This window comes from Schistocerca gregaria, chromosome 4, assembly GCF_023897955.1.
Source record: "Schistocerca gregaria isolate iqSchGreg1 chromosome 4, iqSchGreg1.2, whole genome shotgun sequence".
Taxonomy (NCBI): domain Eukaryota; kingdom Metazoa; phylum Arthropoda; class Insecta; order Orthoptera; family Acrididae; genus Schistocerca; species Schistocerca gregaria.
This window is the reverse complement of record NC_064923.1, coordinates 120,838,717-120,855,840: the sequence shown is the minus strand read 5'-3', so window position 1 is coordinate 120,855,840 and position 17,124 is coordinate 120,838,717. Positions and strand designations below refer to the sequence as shown.

The 17,124-nt window shown below is 43.6% G+C and overlaps 1 protein-coding gene across 2 annotated transcripts in view; it reads right to left on the bottom strand.

Moving 5' to 3' along the window:
* LOC126266900 (eclosion hormone-like) overlaps positions 1 to 16,875 on the bottom strand; it is a 33,165-nt gene extending 16,290 nt beyond the window's left edge. Inside the window, exons 1-2 of one of the 2 annotated variants that reach the window (XM_049971570.1) lie at positions 16,835 to 16,875; positions 13,728 to 14,027 (exon numbers count right to left, since the gene is read on the bottom strand). In XM_049971570.1, the coding sequence (XP_049827527.1) occupies positions 13,774 to 14,025 (252 nt within the window). In that variant the 5' untranslated portion in view covers positions 14,026 to 14,027; positions 16,835 to 16,875 and the 3' untranslated portion in view covers positions 13,728 to 13,773. Of the gene's footprint in view, positions 1 to 13,727; positions 14,028 to 16,834 lie in introns of those variants that run through there. The other variant, XM_049971571.1, reaches the window with a different exon arrangement.
* Positions 16,876 to 17,124: the final 249 nt, after the last annotated feature.

The following is a 17,124-nucleotide window of genomic DNA, read 5'->3' as shown; positions in this document are numbered from 1 at the left end:
CAGTAGAATCGACTGCGTTACTGATGATATTGCAGTATTTATGACGAATGAAATTACATAAAGGATCTAATTTAGCCTTTTTAGGATTCCATACCTAAATCGGTAAAAACGGTACCCTTATAGGGTCACTTTGTTGTCCTAGTGTTTGTCTGTCTGTCTGTATGACTGTTGAAAACCCTTTTCTCAGATACAGGTAGGCATGCCTTGTTGAAATTTAGGCCATATATAACGTCTACGTTCCCTTGGCGATGTAAAAACGTGAAACTTCTAAGCCAATGCAATCAAAAGATACGAGCATTTATGTCAAAAGTTTTGATGTTCACAAATTCACTCATTAAGACCTAGAGCGTACTTCCCGTCGGTCTAGAATCGTGAAATTCAGCAAGAAGCAGGGTTTTACTGTATAAGTACAGGACAAAATCCGACAATTGTGAATCTATATTACATCGCGCGCGAAAAAATATTTCTTTTGTAATTTGATATCTGACACCAGACTTGAATTTAAAACATTCTCAAAAGTCTTGGAATCCGTGGGATCGATACTTTGCTAGTATCAAGGTCTGTAAAAGGAAAAAATCGTCGAGGACCTCGATTGCTGGAATGGGTTATCTGCCTATACACGTAATTACGTTCGTGCGGAACTCTCAGTGGCCGAGTCCTACACGCAGCGCGTAATTTTTTCGTAAATGCGAGTATAAAGTATTGAAACGAATATTTTTCTTCCGGCTTAAATCATTTTTTTGTTATTATTCTTTTAAATCACAATTAACTACAAAGATGGAAAAACAGTCCAACACACAACCACTTTTCATCTCTTGATGCTTTCTACAGGTGATGTGAACAAAAATATTGGAGGTGGTAGCTCTAAACTAAATGCATATGGGACACTACAATCTCAGAGTAGCATTTTCAGCCAACGTCCTCAATTATTTGTTGGACATATTCGACCCTCTCTCCCCTCTAAATGGGAAAAATGACCTTTCCTATCCGTTATTGAAGCTGTCAGTTGCTCAAAAGGGAGTACATTATTCAGCAACAAAAATCTTTGGTCATTTGCCCAACAACATGAAGTTTATGGCAGGCAGCAGATCAAGTTTTAAATCTAACTTAAAATAATTTCTTTTGGACAACTCCTTCTATTCCATGGATGAGCTTCTGTTTCATAACTGGTCCAAAAAAAAGTGCCTCTGAATGTATAGTTGCAGTCAGCCTATATCTAACTATCCTTCTACAACAATGTACTTCAAAGACTTCTTTTCGATTCCCCACAGACCATTATTCATTTCCATAGAGTGCTGTGCTTCAGACACGCACTTAAGTCGCCTACAAAACTGGTCACACCTCAGAATAGGAGTACTGCATGCTGGGACTCAAAGGAACGACAGTCAAAGGAGTTACTATTACTACATTATTTCAGCAGTTTCCTCACTGAGCATTCCTTGCAATATTGTTACTACTGACGCGTTATGATGACTTTATGTTAACTTCTTAAAAAGAAATTAACGGCTGAGCACTAATACAAGTCACACAAAGTTTGCATAACATTTTGCAAACAGTAAATCAGATCCTTTTCAGCAGTATGTCCATCGCAAGCGACATTTGTTGCCAACAACTGAGACACTTTTCGGTCCCAGTATAAGATAGACGACCAGCAACATTGCATCAAGTGTTGATAATGCACTTTGCTAATCTGACAGACATAACTAACAACAAAGTCAGGACTTTGTTTGGGAATCGTGTACTCTCAAATGTTTACGTTCCTGACTGCTGAACGAACAAACATCGCGTCAACTTCTTTCCAGAAGAAAATCACTTCGAACCTGGATTGACTACATGTTTCTGCAGGTGAATATTGGTAAAGTATCTGAACATTGTCAGATCATTTTAGATAATGTCTACCGTTGTATTCAGTAAACTAATGGAGAGATAAGACTAAAATATGTATTGTAATAATACAAATCAATTAGAACTTGCCATAATGATATTTTCACCCTACAGCGGAGTGTGCGCTGATGTGAAACTTCCTGGTAGATTAAAACTGTGTGCCGGACCGAGACTTGAACTCGTGACCTTTGCCTTTCGCGGGCAAGTGCTCTACCAACTGAGCTACTCAAGCACGACTCACGGCTCGTCCTCACAGCTTTATCACAGTTTCATATCAGCGCGCACTCCGCTGTAGAGTGAAAATATCAGTCTGGAAACATCCCCCAGGCTGTGGCTAAGCCATGTCTCCTCAATATCCTTTCTTTCAGGAATGCTAGTTCTGCAAGGTTTGAAGGAGAGCTTCTGTAAAGTTTGGAAGATAGGAGACGAGGTACTGGCAGAAGTAAAGCTGTGAGGAAGGTGCGTGAGTCGGGCTTGGGTAGCTCAGTTGGTAGAGCACTTGCCCGCGACAGGCAAAGGTCCCAAGTTCGAGTCTCGGTGCGGCACACAGTTTTAATCTGCCAGAAAGTTTCGGAACTTACCATGATAACCTTACAAAGAATGTCTATTTTAACAAAATACAAATCACCCGTAATACGAGTGTGCCCCTACTGGTGACAGTCAATAAAATGATACTCAATTTGTATACTGAGGTCATAAAAGTCGTGAGATACCTCCTAGTAGCTTCTGGGATCTCCATTTACCTGGCGTAGAGCAACTACTCAGCTTGGCGTGAACTCATAAAGTAGTTGGAAGTTACTTGCTTAAGTACTGAGCCATGCTCCCTCTATAGATATACATAATTGCGAAAGTGTTGTCGGTGCAGGATTTTGTGCACTAACTGGCTTCTCGATTATGTCCCACAAATATTCTATGGGTTTCACGTCGGGCGATCTGGATGGCGAAATCATTCGCTCGAAGTGTCCAGACTGTTTTTCAAACCGGTTGCGAACGATTGTGGCCCAGTGACATAGCGCATTCTCATCCACAAAAATTTCATCGTTGTGTGGGAAAAGGAACTATTTCAGTGGCTACAAATAGTCTTCAGGTAGCGAACATAACTATTTCCAGTTCAGTTGGACCTGAGGACCCAGCCTACTCCATGTAACCATAGCACACACCATTGTGGAGCTGCCACCAGCTTTCACAGTGCTTCGTTGTCGACTTGGGTCCATGTTTTCGTGGGGTCTGCAGCACACTCGAACCATATCATCAGCTCTTATCGACTGGTCGGGACTCAGCTGACCAGGTCACGGTTTTCCAGTCGTCTAAGGTTCACCGATATGATCACAACCCCAGGAGAGGCGGTGCAATCGATGTCGTGCTGTTAGCAAAAGCATTCGCGTCGGTCGTCTGCTGCCATAGTCCATTAACACGGGATTTCGCCACACTGTCGTGACAGATACTTTCTTCGTACGTCACGCAGTGACACCTCTAAGCAGACGCCTCTGATATCTGTCGTTAAGTGAACGCTGTCGGCCACTGTGTTGTCCGAGGTGAGAGGTAATGCCGGAAATTTCGTATTTTCGGCACATTTTTGACATTGTGGATCTCGAAATATTGAATTCTCTACTAGTTTCCAAACGGAATGTTCATGCGTCCAGCTTCAACTAGCCTCCCGCATTCAGTGTCGTGCTGCCAAAATCATGTCGGAAAACTTTTTACATGAATCACGTGAGTACAAATCACAGTTCCGCCAGTGTACTCCCTTTTATACATTGCGTACGCGATACTGTCGCCATCTGTATACATGCATATTGCTATGTCACGACTTTTGTCACCTCAGGATACTTCAAAACGGTCTGTGTTAAGGTGCTGTCCTGTGTCATACTTAAATGGCGTGGAAATCTGGCATTTCATAAATAAAATTGCCTATTCATGGAAATCAAAAATTATATCAATGGAAGCATTAACAAGCGTTATGAAGTGTGATTCTTCAATTTCTCCAGGCGTATTTTATGACGAAATAAATCTCTGGTGAACAGCCTGGTATGAGTGTGCATAGGGCACAATATTTCGGTCGATTGCCGAAATTTTGTGTCCTATGCACACTCATACCAGGCTCTTCACCCGAGATTTATTTCGTCAAGCGTTATCAACTGTGCAGTATCATACTTTTTCCCCCTTGTACTGTAGACTACTGGAAGCAGCGTGCAAATTTATGAAGGAGAAGTTTTCTTAAGACTCCCTTATTGATTTTCGTTCTGCTTACTCAAACCATAAACTGGTAACCTGTTGACACACGTTAAGTGGCCGAGGATGACAATGCACGCTTGTGCAGTGGCACTCGACCTCAGGGTAAATAAGTTCGAATCTTGGTGTCGGAAAAAATTTTCACTGCCCGGTAAGGGTAGGAGAGGTGGTGGCGTAAAGTTCCTGATCACCAGATTTCACACCAACGTCCTGGTTTAAAATACCAAACCTCTCCGAAGTGCCTCATGAAGTGAGGGCATATGACTCTGTTGACGATGATCCAGCCATCGGATGGGGACGTTGAGCTTTGCTTTCACCTTGGTGCTATTCGCGAGCAGTAGGCTTTGTGTTGGCACTAGGTTTCACCTTCTCCCTACTGATAATCATCATCCCACACACACACACACGCGCGCGCGCACACATCCAAATACATACACGCAGTGTCACAAATGGTTCAAATGGCTCTAAGCACTATGGGACTTAACATCTGAGGTCATCAGTTCCATAGACTTAGAACTACTTAAAACTAACTAACCTAAGGACAACACACACATCCATGCCTGAGGCAGGATTCGAACCTGCGACCGTAGCAACAGCACGGTTCCGGACTGAAGCGCCTAGAACCGCTCTGCCATAGCGGCCGGTGCAGTATTACAAATAGTGTGTAATGGAGCATGTGGTAAATAAAAAAACCTTAAATGTAAATTACTAAAGTTGTTGAACAGGAATGACGAGACAGTATCAAATAAATTAAGTAACATAATTTCGTGCCATTCAGGTATAAGAAGCGTTAGTTCTAATAAAACCACATGTCATTCCAAGCATGTGTGTCAATTTGTACCTTTCTATCTACATTATTTCGTGGTTTATTAAGTTTTCAAATTTATACTGACTTTTTGACCACCCGGTACATTACGTGTATTTGCTGTGCTGTATAAATCTGATGGAGTCCTGAAAGGAGCAGACCTGTGGCACTAGGGGGCAGAAACCAGAGCACTCTAGGCGGTCTAGGCGGCTTCTAAGCACTAGGCTGCTTGGAGCAGGGGTACTGGAGACTCGTTCTCAGGTAGGTGTTTGCGCGGCCCTGTATTCTGCTGTTCAGCACTAGTAGGGCACAAGCACGCCTGATTGCACCAATCACAAGCACATGCATGGAGTTACGGAGGCTGTCAACAAAAAAAAAAGGGTCAGTATAATGCACCCTGGTGGAATTTCTGAAAAAACCAACCGAGGGATGTGAAGCTGGTCGGAAGATATTCATTTCGGCTTCGGCAGTTGTTTCCTGCTAAAAGTGTTTTTCTTCATCTCTTCTGGGTGAGAAAGTACGACGGCAAACCATGCGAAGTGAGAATTTCTCTCTCTCAGAAACCGGCAGGGAACTCATTGGGTGATTTATAAAGTATCTGAGACGTGGCTGGCTCGAGTCAAGCTTGTCTTGGGTTAAACCTTGGTAGCAGTCCTGTGATTTTATTTCTCCTGTGGTTATCGCTATAATGTTGCTGTCCTCTCCGTGAGTGGCAGCAGCAGCGAGTATCGATACTAGTACTGCTGTACTATCTTTGGTGTGGCGCATATTGTTTCCGGCTGGGCAGTGCGTGACCAAACGGTGGGTTGGCGTGGAGCAGCAAGGAAGTCTTCATCGCGCGTTCTCTGGCCTGGGTCGCTGGCGGTGTGCAAGCGTGGTTGGAGTGTGAGGTGCTGCTTGCGAGTGCTCAAATGGTTCAAATGTCTCTGAGCACTATGGGACTTAACTTCTAAGGTCATCAGTCCCCTAGAACTTAGAACTACTTAAACATAACTAACCTAAGGACATCACACACATCCAAGCCCGAGGCAGGATTCGAACCTGCGACCGCAGTGGTCGCGCGGTTCCAGACTGTAGTGTGTAGAACTGCTCGGCCACCCCGACCGGCTGCGAATGCTACGAAGTTCGTCGCCCACCGATCTTGGACATGAAAGTTGAGTTCTCTCTCCTGCTATCGAGCCTCAACTGTTTAAATTTCTTCGTTTGATCCTGGTTGTCACTTTTGGGACATTCCTGCGAGCAACGACGTCTGTGTATTCAAGTCGGCTAAGATTCCAGCCGCCTTCCTGTGGAGTTTAACTTAATTTATTCCCTGTAATTGGAGTTGACCAGCGGTGTCTTCTGTGGCCGTTGACGTTCCGGTTACCTGCCCTGGTAGTTGACGTAATTTTCGGCAGTGTATTTTCCTCGTGGTGTTGCTGCTGTCCAGCACGGCGTGTAGTTCGACAGCTGAGGTGTTGTTGGTCGTTGTAGGCGCCAATATTCCGTGTGTCGTTGTATTGAAATCTTGTGGTTGTTTTCTGGTTGCGTAGAGCGGAACTGATTTTGTTGATTGGTCGGCCGGCTGTCTGTCGGCTGGGTTGCCTTCATATTAAGAAGTCGTTGGACAGGCTGCCTGTCTCACGTAAACGGGCATTAGTGTTGCAATCCCAGATCGATCCTTGGAAACTTCTAAGCGCCTTTCCTTGTGTGTTACATAGCAATTTCCCTGTTTGGGTTTTCGTTATTTAGTTGATGTGCGGGCCTTCAGCCGAGTATCAATATCTCTTAAATTAACGTTCTTGCCTTGCCCTTTAGGCATAAGATTGTTATGCTTCTGTATGGGGCCTTCAGCCGAATTTCGCATGAATTGTTTTAATATAAGGCCTTCTGCCTTTTGATAGAAACTCTTCTTACTGCTTAATATGCAGCCTCCAGCCAAGTTTATTAAAATTAGATTCCTAAGCCCTTCAGCCTGTTTAGATTGAAGGTTTAGAAAATATTCTTGGGTGAAACCTCCAGAAGAACCTTGTATTTCAATTTCTTGCTTAGGCCTTGTGTCTTGGAATTTGAGTGTGGCCTTCAGCCGATCTAAACTTAATCAAAAGAGGTCGCTTAAGGTTTTGAGCGTTTTGCATCCTTGTTGTAATATTGTGTGTTGATAAAGTTTTTATGCTGAGTGCAACTGACAGCAACTTATTTTGGCCCCTTCCCACAACCTAAACCGCTCTGTCCTGCTAGCCTAGGCATCTCAGTATCTATCAGCTGGAGTTCAGGAAGTAGGAAAACGGGCCATTGGGTAATGTAAACAGATATCTGAGAAATGGGAGTTTGCTGGTTTCTTTTTTTCAAAATTTTATATGCCAGAAGGTAGCTCAGTGGATGAATATAAAACATTTGCTTTGTGGGGCATTCGGCCGCAGTGGCCGAGCGGTTCTAGGCGCTACAGTCTGGAACCGCGCGACCGCTACGGTCGCAGGTTCGAATTCTGCCTCGGGCATGGATGTGTGTGATGTCCTTAGGTTAGTTAGGTTTAAGTAGTTCTAAATTCTAGTGGACTGATGACCGCAGCAGTTAAGTCTCATAGTACTCAGAGCCATTTGAACCATTTTGTGGTGCATTAGATCACTGTTTTGAGTAATATCTCGTGCGCAACGCCATGTAGAACCGTGATAAGGGCATCAATAAGAAACGTTATTACGCTATACTTCAAAACCATCATTCTGAGGACATGCGTAATTACGTATTGCATTTGCAGAAATGTGATCTAAAAGTAACCAGTATTTGAATCAGTTCATCTGTTTCCATTATTATACAGCGTAAGGTTATTTCTAAGGATGCGAAACCCCAGAAATCGATAATCATTAGGATAAGAGCAACATTTACGGGCTGCATACGTGCTTGCCACTCAACCTTACTCGAGGTACACCTGCTAAATTATTTATAAGGTAACAAACGCAAGGATTTAATAAATTGTCCTTTATTGTGTCATTCTTTCTGCTTTCATAGGCGTATACAGCGACGGGAAACGAACAGAACTATTGGAACGCTGCTTTCATTACGAATTGCGATAGATGTCGTAACAAATCTACTTTCCTAATACAGCAGGAAACGAAAGATGAGTCGTAGCAGCTACTAGTTCTGCTTCTGATCCAAATGTCTCACTTTTTTCCCGTGTTTGCCCTTTATTCACTGTTATAAATGACATAAATTACATTCCTATCACTTTTAGTTTGGTAGCTACAACCCTTCAAAGTTTCAGGGGCAGATACCACACGCGCTGCGCATAACGCAAATGCACCTTCTAAACGTGGTGCGGCCGAGTTGTAACGCCGCCGGTGTCACGGAGCGAGAAGCTTCCTCGATGCGCTGTTAGACTGCCGACTGTCGCCGCACACGGCCGTATACCCGACAGTTCGACCCACACAATCAAACGGGGCTCAATATTCCGCAGTTACTGACATCGGATGAAGATGGCGTACACGAACAACGAGTACGTTGACATGTTGCTGATGCTCGGCGAGTGCCGATACGATGCCACTGAAGCAGCCATGGCGTACCCGGTGAGATATCCTATGTGAAGAGCCCCGGCAGCCATTACGTTCTTGCGCGCCGAACAACGACTTCGGGAAACAGACAGCTTGGTAATGCGCGGCAGTAACAGACGGAGAACTACAAGAAGTGAGGAGACGGATGTGTTTGTTTTAGCTGCAGTACACCACGATCCTCATGTCAGCTTACGAGCCGATGCTGCAGTCGCTGGTGTCAGTCTCACATCTGTTTGACGCATAGTGCACGGCCACAGGTCTCACCCGTACGGCCTGTCACTGACCCAGGAGCTGCATGGGAACGATTTCCATGCGAGAGTTACATTCTGTGAATGGATCATGCGTAATTTCACGCTGGAGTCTTTACGAGGTGTTACGTTCTCTGATGAGTCCTCATTCACAAATGGTGCAGTGAATCGCCAAAGCGTGCACTACTGGGCCGTAGGCAATGATCGGTGAATACGACCTGTCTATCGCCAACGTGAGTGGTCTATTAATGCCGTGTGGAATCCTTGGCGATGAAACCATCGGTCCACACCATTTCCCAGATACACTGACAGGTAAGTTATATCGTGCGTTTATAGTCGACAGTTTGGGTTGTCTCCTTGAACATGTGTGTCTACACACGAGAGACAGTCCATATGTGGATGCAGCACAATGGTCACCCAACCCATTCTGCGCGTGCTATTGTGGAAGAACTAACCAACAGATTTGCAGGAAGATGGTTTGGGCGCCATGGTCCTCATTCATGTCCAGCAAGGTCGCACGATTTAACACCATTAGATTTCTTTTTGTGGGCATATCTAAGGTTCGTGTTTATGTCACTGAGCCACATTCCCAGAAGATCTACAACGGCGCATCGAGGACGCATGTTGTTTCGTGACACCGGCGATGTTACATCCAGCCGCAGATCCTTTAGAAGGCACCTTGCATTGTGCATTCATGAACATGGACACACATGTGAACATCTCGTTTAAACCAACTTCCCACCGCCAGAACATCCATCACCGACCAAACAGCCATGTATTATGTACAGCGTGTGGTATCTGCCCCTGAAACTTTGAAGGGTTGTAGCTCCCAGACTAAAAGAGATAGGAATGTAATTTAAATTGATGTATACACAACTGGTGTTACTGATTCCAGTGCGAAATAGAAACAACTATTGTTCCATTTAAAAAAATTGTATCTTTTAGCTGTAACTCGTTTGATAATAACACAATAAACTATGTTCATAGCTCCGCAGACAGTGTAACGTTTCTTGTGGTGATCCACTGCAATAAATATTTCCGTCGCCTATTACTTCGTAACTTACAGAGGCAAACACATTTAGTTAAACACCCTATTTATGCATAAAGCAGGTGCATGACGTAGAGGCCCAAATGTAGTAACGTCGCTGAGGAGACACTGGTGGTAGCCCCTTGGTTCATATGTGTGTTCAGATGTGTCTATTCGTCCACATGTATCTCTGCAGCCGTCGCTCACCACTGTCGTCTTTGACCCAAGGTGTACCACAGTTGTCTTGGTGCCCGCTATGGATAGCGCTATTTTTCCATGCCTCGTATACTCTAATCACAGAAGCACGCGAACAGTTTGCAAAACTCAGCCGTTTCAACAATGCTTCTCTCTTGGCTTGAAAGCCAGTGATCATGCTCTTTTGGGCGTCAAATAAGTCGCTGTGTTTACGCTTTACGACAAAGACAACGACTGCACAGTTTTCAGGGTTCTGACATGTTTTATATTCCCTCGACTGTTAGTGGTGCCATCAGTCGTCTGAGAGTGGTTATTACATGTCGACGCCGAACATAAGTGGTGGATACAACAATTTGACTTGATTGTGTATCATAGATTTCCCTTCACCCTCAATTGTAAACCCACTCCGGTAGTACCGGCAATACAACGCAGGTCTCACACATGAGGGCCTGTCGCACTGACTACTCCTCTTAAGGGGTGGGTGGGATGTTGCCAGAAGCTTATTTTCTTTTTTTTTCACTATAGGGTGGTAAAGCAGTCCTGTGTTTAAATATACCTGTCTCGGAACAACAACCAGACAAAGTCTAGCTAATTCTGCTAACGTGTCGCAAATTCTTTGTAGTTTATGAGAATTGTGATGCAGTGCCATCAGAAGACCATACTGAAAACTACTATTCTGCACTTTGGGTGTTTACCGAAGACTTTTCAATCTGGGCAATAGATTTAGCTGTTATGTAAGTGCCCTGGTAGTTACAGTTTATGTGATTTACGTATCGCTAAATTGGAATGAGAAGCCACTGCGGCAAGACATGTGCCAGCCACATGTGCTATCTGACATTCATCGTCAAGGGTATAGTGATGTCTTTGTGTGAGTGCGGTGCAGCTGTTTGAGCTGAGAGAGAGAGAGAGAGAGAGAGAGAGAGAGAGAGAGAGAGAGAGAGGGAGGGAGGACATAGCACCTAGCGAAATTCCTCATGCTGTACAGTCTTTCTCTATGTTAATTTGCAGGCGTGTGCTAAGACGTGCTGCTGTTGCGTATATGAGTCTAAGTTGTACATTATTCCAGTATTACGATTTATTTATTTTTTCTTATCTATTTGGGTAGCTGAGCTGGCAAATTTGAGGGCGAGTCCTATGCCTTAGGTGTTTGTGCCACGTAACGGGTCGAATTACTTGTAAAAGACGCTTGGTGGTTATGCTTACAGACGTGGTGGGTAGTGAAAGTTGTGATTTTTTTCTAGTGAAGGTAGTGCCCTAATTATGTTATTTTAACATCAGGAAGCTAATTCTAGCGTTATTTGCACATTTGCAGTTTGGTCTATTCCACCACCTTTTTTCGCTGTAACATAATTCGAACATGGAAGTCTTTTTCAGTCATTGTTTACACATGGCTGTAAACACAGCTCTCACCATCTCACAGCAGTAATGTTATAGAGAATAACGATAAGACAGTTGAGATGACTGTATTATGCGAATGACCTCAAATTACTAAGTAAAATATATAATAAATCTGTATATCATATTACATGCCCGCAAGTGAACTCCTAGACATGTGTTTGACCCTGTACTAGCATTAATAGGTGTTTTTTAATTTGTTTGTAATGCTAACAAACGGTGTTTACACTGTACTTTCATGTGGTGTCAGCTAACGAATAACAGAATAGCTGCCATGTGGTGTTCACCAATGCTCTGCAATCTGGCGATTTGTATAATGTAAACCATCTGATCAAGCATGAATATAATTACTAACTATGCATACAGCTATAAAAAAATTACACTGTTTCCAAACATATACGACGCAGAAGTGCTGTAGTAAAGCAGGATAAACATATTCTTTTTACCATTATACCCACAAGCAATGGTAGTTGGGGTTGCTGCCTTCCAGTGTATGTCATATCGTATTTCACCATCTCGACAAGTCCTATAATAATCAATACTTTTAGGAATCACCAGCTTGGTAGGAATGCGTGAATGTAGTGACAGGCTGAAACTTGCAGAAAATGCGAGTTCAGTCGATGATGCGCACAGCTGGCAGTGAAAGACGCGTTTCCTCGATATCCACACCATAATCCTCTCATCATAGATTGCAGACCTGGAATTGAGAGCAAATTGCTTAAGAGCAGTGGAGCAACAGCGCATAATTGGTAAACAATTCAGATACTTTTGAGTACAGGCTATTCCATGACATTGTGATTAGTTATTGTTCGAGTGCTGTTCGGGTGAAGACCTAAACTTAACGCCGGACAGCTAATCAATTATAATGTCATCGCAAAACTTCGGAGTTTTTATTTCATCCCCTGGACTTTAATTCCCTTTCTAAATTTCTAACTGTTTTCCTTTGCTGCTTCCTCAGTGTACGGATGGAATAACTTTTGAGGTGGGATACAACCCTGTCTCACTTTCTTCTCAACTACTGCTTCCATTTCAAGTCCTTTGACTCTCATAACAGCTATCTGATTTCTGTACGAGTTGTAAACACCATTTATTTCTGTGTACTTCATCCTTGCTACGTTCAGATTTTTGGAGACTATGCTCCAGTCAACAATATCAAATTTTTTTCTGTATCTGGAAATGCTATAAATGTATGTTTGCCTTTCTTCATCCTATCTTCTAGAATAAATCATAGAGTTGTAGAAGCCCTTTTATGTTCCTACATTTCTCTGGAACCGAAAATGATCTTTTCCTCAACGACTTATTTCTACAGGGTGGCTCTCCTAAGAGTCATCAGGCGCATTTTTCTTGTGCTTTGGAATATATTTGCCATTTCGTTTCCGCATTGTACAGCTGGCGTCAGTCCAAACAAAGAGTGCTCAAACTTCTTTTATGTGGTGCCCAATGTTCGTTTCTTTCCCATTACAAAGAAAATGATTTGCAGGGGCATGTTGCCCATTCGATAGAGCGGTCCCATATTAGTCGTCAGACGCTGTTGCCGAGCGGTTCTAGGCGCTTCAGTCCGGAACCGCGCTGTTGCTACGGTTGCAAGTTCGAATCCTGCCTCGGGCATGGATGTGTGTGATGTTCTTAGGTTAGTTAGGTTTAAGTGGTTCTAAGTCTAGGGCACTGGTGACCTCAGATGTAAATTCCCACAGTGCTTAGAACCATTTGAACCAGATTAGTGCAGTCCAATATTTGCTTTGTTGATGTGTATTAACAAAGGCAGTAAAACGCGAAGAATAGACTGCAATCCAGCAGCAACTCTGTATCGGTGCATTCTTAGTGGTAGCAGCCAGCGTGGGCGAGGGCAGTCCTGTCTCTGTTGGAGTACTGGTTATTATTATATTTCTACTGCCCCTGTTAATACATATCGATAAAAGAAATACCACATTAGACTAAACTGGATCCGCTCTATCAAATGAGTATGTAAATTTCCACTTTAATAATAGTTTTGTGTGTAATGAGAAACAAACTGACGTTTTCCTTCGCCACTGAGCATTGCATGAAAGACATGATGAGCTCCATTTGCTTGGGCTGACTCCAGCTACACAATCCGAAAACGAAACTGCAAATATCTACAGAAGCACCAGAGACAAGAATGGCTGATGACTCTTAGGAGAGTCACGCTGTTTATTGAATTGACGACCTCTTCAGATCCAAAGTCGCCCCTTTACTCCCTAGTGATTTAGTTCCATCATTCCGTAAGCGGAAGGAGGCATTAGCCCATACCTCTTTTGAAAAATATTTTGATAAGATCTCCAGGTGTACAGCAGAAGTTATGACACAGATGGTGTAGGTCTCTTCATTGTTAAGACTTCGGTGGTTAGCTGACAAGGGAGTGGAAGAAACTGACGGGGATAAAGAAAACGGCCAGCTTCAGCTTTGCAGAAATGCTTTATTGAGACAGAGGCCGTGTGAAGGCTACTCCAGCTTGTTGAGGAAGGGCGCGATGGAGGCGGCGTCCTCGCAGTCGGGCATCATCTTGCCGTTGAATTTGAGGCACGCGTCGGCGCACAGCTGCCCCTCGAAGTAGGGGCCGAACATCTTCTTGCATTGCGCGCAGTTGTGAATGCAGACGCTGACCGCGTTGGCGTCTGCTGGCGGTGCGAGGTATGACGTCACCAACAGCACGGCCAGGAGCATCGCCAGGGGGCAGCAGCGGCGGGCGGCCATCTCTGCAACACGGCTCAGTGCTAGGGCCGCCTCCTCTCTAACTTACCTTACTTAATGTCTGACTCTAAAGGCAACACAAGATTAAAAGAATAGTATGTGCAGCTGAGGCAAGCATCATTGTGAGACCACTCGAAGGTGAGGCTAAGATGTTAGGTAACAACGTTGCGGTCTTGACTTGTAGAGAATAGTAGCTTAATGTAATTGAAACACTGTGTATAGTGTTTCTGAAGAGGAACTCTCTGAATGCCGAAATTTGATTGTAACAATGTTTCCACCTAAACCACTGTCGAAGATTTCACATTCTTAGGACTGAACAAACACGAAAATAGTTCCTGGAAATATATGAATCCGGATCTTACTCAGGAATTTAGCGCTGTTATCCTCACTATGAGAAGACTCTCCACTGGAAAATCCATTGGAAGGAGAATGCTGGTCTAGTTTATTCATTATGACTTAATTTTTCATATAGCACAAAGTAGGGTGCGATATTCTGTAAGTGATGAACATCAGTTTATAGAATCTAAGTTGAAAGCTATCTTATCTAGCATAATACTTTTATCCTGCTTTGGAGCACCTAATAGCTTAAGGGCATATCGTTATATAGTGTTGCATATATTAATAAACTATTCCTAGGCTCTCTATCTCCAGAGTTACCTTATTTTTATTTTTAACTTATTTCCGGTGAAATAGAAAGTGATGATGATTCGTTGCATGACCGAATAGCTGTGATGCATGGTTGATGATATGTGGAAGTTCGGGTCTAGTCGTGAGTCGTGCTCGGGTAGCCAACTTGTAAGGTGGCCGATCGCGATAAGTAGAAAATCTGGGTTCGAGTCCCAATTTGGCACAGGTTTTCATTGTCATTCCATTCTAATGGTTGTTCATAAGATGCAGAGCTGGCTAAAGTTGTGGACACAAGACCAGGTTCGGAAGATCACTGGTGTAGCAATACAAACAACACACCAACAGATGACGTGGTGATTGGATACCTGGCAGGATGAGTGAGACAATAGTGATAAGAGCCGGAGACTATAAAACTTCTTCCCCAACATAAGGGGAAGACTAAAACTTCGACATATCGATCCCAGCTGCGGTATGGTACACTTTGTAATGGAATACGGCCCTTATCCTACGCACTTGAATTGCGTGCGTCTGTGGCAGACACCTAGGTGCAAATGTGGGGAAGATGGTTTTCCTCAACATATTGTGTTTTTCTGCTGACAATACACAAACATGAGACACACATTACACATAGATACATCAAACATTGAACAAACAGTCAAAGACATGAATTACAACGATGAACAAGGGACAACCATTAATAAACTAACTGACACTACCTCCAAAACGATACACACAGAATACTTTATGACGAGACAGCACAAAGGGCAAGAATATATTCAAAACTGACAGGAAATTCACAGGGTAGACGGTAATGAGGCTGCATCTGAAAACATCTCATCGTACTGTAGCGACTGTAGCGACGATACAGTAAAACGCATCTAGCTGACTTCCGGAAAATCAGCTGGTCCAGTTCCACCAGGTCAGCAGTCGAGAAGGGGCTTATGTCAGGTAGCTCTCAGAGGGACCTGTGCCTCTTGGTGAGCAGCGACGTGCAGCCTGGACAGAAGCATCTTAATTGTGGTTCCTCTGTACAGAGCCCAACCTGACAGATATGGGAGTAGATTGGGGAAAATCCACCGGAGATGCTGAGTCGTTTGAGCAGCTGAAGGAGCTGGCCAGTGGGAGTGCTTCACGGTTTAGTCTTGTAAATAGATTAGTAAGTTAGAGTTGTAGTTACATGTAGTTTTACCGGAGAAGTAACAAATTCAAGGACACGAATAGAAATTGGAAGCAGCTGTCACGAAGTCCTTACAAGACCATCACCGCCGCTCCAAATCGGTGATGGGACACACTTTATCATCTCCTTTCTTTCCTCTTCCTCTCTCCATCTTTATTTCTCGGATGAATTAGTCCCTTTTTAATCATTATATCCTGCAGATGCCTTGGCCAAAAAACTATACCAGTAGATTAAAGAAAGCACAGGTCACACTCTTCTATTAGAAAAGTAGCAGAAGTGATCCAGAAAACTAAATACTTTATGCAGATGATGTAAGTACTGTCTGAGATAAACTACATTAATTTTCATTGAAATACTGATAAGATGTAAAAATGATGCAGAGGTCAACAACAGGACTCAGATGTTCAGAAATGCAAAAAACGCACTTCACGAAACGAAAGAGTAGTTTCTTGTGACTACAGTATTAGCTGGTCACAGTTGGAATCAGTCATTTTATACAAATGTGTTGGTGTCAAAAAACCGCCTGATTTCGAAGAAGAGTTCTAGTGTTTCAAAAACACGATGAACAGTTCTTAAGAGTTAGTGAGGAATTTAAGGGCCTCGCCAGGTTGTATTAATGGAAGAGATCCAAGGGATTCAGAAAACTGAACGGGGGTATAACTACATTCAATCTATTAGTATTGACGTTCAGAAGAATGACTTAAACATTAGTAAAAGACTGAGGGTACTAAATCGTCCATACAGTCTCATTGTTACACCTAGAATGAATGGAACGATTGACGGAGAAGAAGTTTTAGGAAGTAAGCTGAAAGAAGCAGAGGGATACGTTCTCGTTCAACCAATCAGAAAACTGGACATGGTTCCTGAATAAGTGTAGTTGTTTTGAATGATCTGTACGGAAAGTGTAAAGAACTTGACATGGAGACAGAGGTGCCACCTGCGCGATACATTGCGTAGAAATGTCAGATACCTGTTGGCCGGTCACAAGTAGCGGAACAGAGTACTCACCTGTGTGAGGAGAGAGTGGATTGTAGTGAAGTGGTGCTGGTGGCACTGTAGCCCCGGCTGCCGGGTCCTCTGCTTATATACAGTACAGCGTGGATCTCCGGCGCCCTGGGGGATGGCTCTCGCCCCAATCCGATTTCCTTAAGAGGGCCGGACACTCCACAGGACGTCTCCAACTTGCCCGCTAATCTCATCTCAATTTGTACGCCATTTCTCCCCAAAGCTCTGTCATTATTACCTCATCTAAAAATTCAGCGCCAGAAAATTGCAGAATTAACGCGATTGGAAAAAAT